The sequence below is a fragment of the Tupaia chinensis genome, unplaced genomic scaffold (genome assembly GCF_000334495.1).
Source record: "Tupaia chinensis unplaced genomic scaffold, TupChi_1.0 Scaffold149922_1, whole genome shotgun sequence".
NCBI classification, from domain to species: Eukaryota; Metazoa; Chordata; class Mammalia; order Scandentia; family Tupaiidae; genus Tupaia; species Tupaia belangeri.
In genome coordinates, this window is record NW_006209766.1 from 1,377,060 (window position 1) to 1,380,564 (window position 3,505).

General features: G+C 53.0%; 1 protein-coding gene across 2 annotated transcripts in view; it reads left to right on the forward strand.

The window, feature by feature from the left end:
- RBM42 (RNA binding motif protein 42) overlaps nt 1–1,324 on the forward strand; it is a 32,793-nt gene extending 31,469 nt beyond the window's left edge. For both annotated transcript variants that reach the window (XM_006171635.3, XM_006171636.3), the window contains 2 exons: nt 794–988; nt 1,081–1,324. In XM_006171635.3, coding sequence (XP_006171697.1) covers nt 794–988; nt 1,081–1,193 — 308 coding nt within the window. In that variant the 3' untranslated portion in view covers nt 1,194–1,324. The remainder of the gene's footprint in view (nt 1–793; nt 989–1,080) is intronic.
- Nucleotides 1,325–3,505: the final 2,181 nt, after the last annotated feature.

Below are 3,505 nucleotides of genomic sequence, written 5' to 3' on the forward strand. Positions count from 1 at the left end.
CATTAAGAAAAAACTCTAAAAAAAAAAAAAAAATGAGTCTGCATCAGCTCCATAGCATGAGGGTTAACTGCTGTGTATCCCACATGGCTGACCATGGTCTGAATCCTGGCCCTGGCAGCTTGAAAAACACACTGAGTTCGTGTTTGTACATTCCTGAAATCCTGGTGGGGGCAGCCCTGTGCCCTAGTTGTTAAGCTGGATCCCAGGGGCCATCCATGTAGTTCAGATCCTACCCTAGCTGCTTGAAAAACGCCAAGTCTGTATGCGTGTGTGTTCAAAATCCCCACAGGGATGGAGAAGGGATTGTGGTGTGACCACACCCCACTGTGGGATGCTTTCTTCCCCTTCCTCCTGTCTGTCTGTCCCCAGTGAACACATGTATCCTCAAGCAAATAAAATCACCAAAGGGAAAAAAGTCCTTGGATTGCAGCATGACCATGCCCCAGTGGGGCGTGCTTTTTCTCTCTTTGTTTCTGGTGAGTGCACATGCCCTCTGGCCATAAAAAAGGGGAAAAAAAAAATCTGGAGCCAGATGCCTGAGTTCTGCCGCTTCTTAGTGGCATAACTTCAGGCAGTGCTATGGCTCAGTGCTCGGAATCCGGGAAGGCCTCTCTGGTGCTTAGATTAGAGAGCGCCTGGCACGGGTAAATACATAGGCATTGGCTGTTACTACTGAGAGGCCCCCAGGCAGAGACTGTGGGGGGATGCCTCCGAGAATGTGGGGCTCCTCAAATAAGGCAGACGCTGAGCCAGGCCTCTGCAACCTCTGACCTCTTCTTTCTCCTAACCCCAGATGACTTCCGGATCTTCTGTGGGGATCTGGGCAATGAGGTGAACGATGACATCTTGGCACGTGCCTTTAGCCGCTTCCCATCCTTCCTTAAGGCTAAAGTGATTCGCGATAAGCGCACAGGCAAGACCAAGGGCTATGGTTTCGTCAGCTTCAAGGACCCCAGCGACTATGTGCGCGCCATGCGTGAGATGAACGGTGGGTGAGGCCTCCCCTGGGGGTGATGGGTGAGGCTGGCATCTGGCTTAAGCCTGACACCAAGCCTGACCCTGAACCCTCCATTCCCACAGGGAAGTATGTGGGTTCCCGCCCCATCAAGCTTCGCAAGAGCATGTGGAAGGACCGGAACCTGGACGTAGTCCGTAAGAAGCAGAAGGAAAAGAAGAAGTTGGGCCTGAGATAGGGTCTGTGGCCGGGCACCCGCTCCCACCCGGCCGGGCGCTGGCTCCTCCCCACAGTTCTCTTTGGAAAACCCCCCACTCTCTCCACCCACCTGCCCCAAAACCAGTTTCAATAAATTTACGTTCATTTCCATCCCTGGCTGGGCTTAGAATTACTCTAGGAGGGCATCTCCCCACCTGAAAATGCTGGGAACCTTGAAACCCCCCAGATGAGCACATCCAGATGGGCATGGCTGAGCCCCACTGTGTGCCCACCTCCTGTTGGCCCTTCCTCAGTGCATACTTAGTGCAGCCCATCCCAGAGGGGGCAGTGGGGCCAAGCTGAGGCTCAGCACCAGGGTGGGAGTTTCTAGGCCCTCCCCTTCTGGAGCTCAGCCCTCTAGGCTTCCATCCTTCCAGCCAGCGCTCACCCACCGTCTGGGCAGTGCTGGGGATGGTAGTGATGAGTTGTCCTGGGCCTTGCTCCCACAGAGCTCATGGCCTGATGCCAGGTACAACCCAGGGTGGTCAGGGTAGGAACGGGGCAGCCCTGGGTGCTGACCCATGGGTCAGAGGGCTTCCTGGAGAAATCGTCCACTTCTGAGGCTCTGTCTCAATTTCTTCCTATCAGTCGCTAGATCTCTGGCTGTTTTCTCGTTTTCTCCACTCTGTCAAACCCCAGCCGACTTATCTCACTAGACGCTTCTCTGTGAATGCCCCTCTATCTCGTCTCTATGTGTCTGTGTCTCTGAGTGTGTTCTCTCTGCATCTGTGGGTCTCTCCCTCTGTTTCCCAGCTCCAAACTTGCCTGTCTGAAAAGGAGTCCATGCAGGACCTTGAACACCAGACTAAGAACTTAGACTACCCGGAAGGCAGCAGTAAGCGCTGAGAAGCCAAGACAAAACTAAGCAGCAAGCAAAAAAAAAAAAAAAAAAAAAAAACAAAAAAAAAAAAAAAGAGAAAAAAAAAAAAAAAAAAAAAAAAAAAGGGGACCTGCAGTTGGCTTAATGGTTACATCACTGGACTCCCATATAGTCGGCTGCGGTTCGAGTCCTGGACCCAGTGGCTTAAATTCACTCTGGGCACGTGTGCGTGCCCAAGATCCTGAGAGGAGAATGAAGGAGAAAGGATTGTGGCGTGGCCATCCTCCCGGGGGGTGATTTCTCGCTTTCTGTCCCTCTATCTCTGTCTTTCTGGCAATCACACACACCCTATAGCAAAAACATCTCAAAAAGGAAAAAAAATAAAAGGTTAAGCAGCAAACTTAACTTGGGGCTGGCATCAGAGATTTGCACTTAAGTCTGAGGGTTGGAGGTCCAAGAGGAGGCTGTGGCAAGGACTGGACCAGGGAAGGGACAGTGCTTGAGGGTCTCCCAGGGAGGTAGCCATCAGAGCCCTGGATTAGCAGGCGGCAAGCTGGGAAGGACATGGGGCATAGGGAGGAGGGCAGCAATACCAAGTCCTCTCAGGGAAGGAGGACATGCAGAGGTGTCATATTTCTTCTGTTCCTGTCTTCTCCCCTTTACTCCCCCCTCTCTGACGTCACATTTTCCAGTCTGGTCAGAGAGACGACGGCCTCCCTCCCTGGCAGGAAGTGCCCTTCAGCCCCCTGACATCTGGGCTGGACCACCCAGCCCTGAGACCCTCAGACTCTCTTCCCCATCACTGGCCCTTCTTACCTTTCTCTTCTGTGTTCACTGCAACCATAGGGGCAAGAGAGGAGATGGAAGAGAGGATGATTCAAGAGAGGGTTTTAAAATGCGCAGTCTTCTTGAAACACGGAGGAAGGCAGATAGAGATGGAGAGAGAGGGAGACTGAGAACAATGAGAACTATCAGAGATAAAGCAATGGGAAGAGAGGTGGGGGCAGACAGGAAGACAGGAACACTCAAGTAGGGAGGTACAGGAGAGACTGGGCCATAAGGCCTTGCTGGAATTGCGCCTGGTGCAACAGAGACCCGGAGCTGGAGTTGACCAGAGGGGAAACAGCCAAGAGAGAGGACAGCTCAGGGAGAGGTGGCCTGAGGCTCACGGGGCAGGGCAGGCTAGGACTCCCTTTAGGCCCTGCAGTGGACAGATGGAGGGGCCAGTGAAGAGGTACCTGGGCTCTGTAGCTCACCCAACTCTGGGTCCAGTTGGAACTCCAGCTTCCATCCCATGTGACCTTAAAAAACTGACAACTTTTTAAAAAGTTATTTCTTCCATGGGACCAGCAGTTAGCGTAATGGCTATGTCACTGGACTCCCATGTAGTCGACCGCAGTTCATGTCCCGGACCCGGTGGCTTAAAACTCATGCTGGGCGCGTGTGCGTGCGTGCCCAAGATCCTGAGAGGA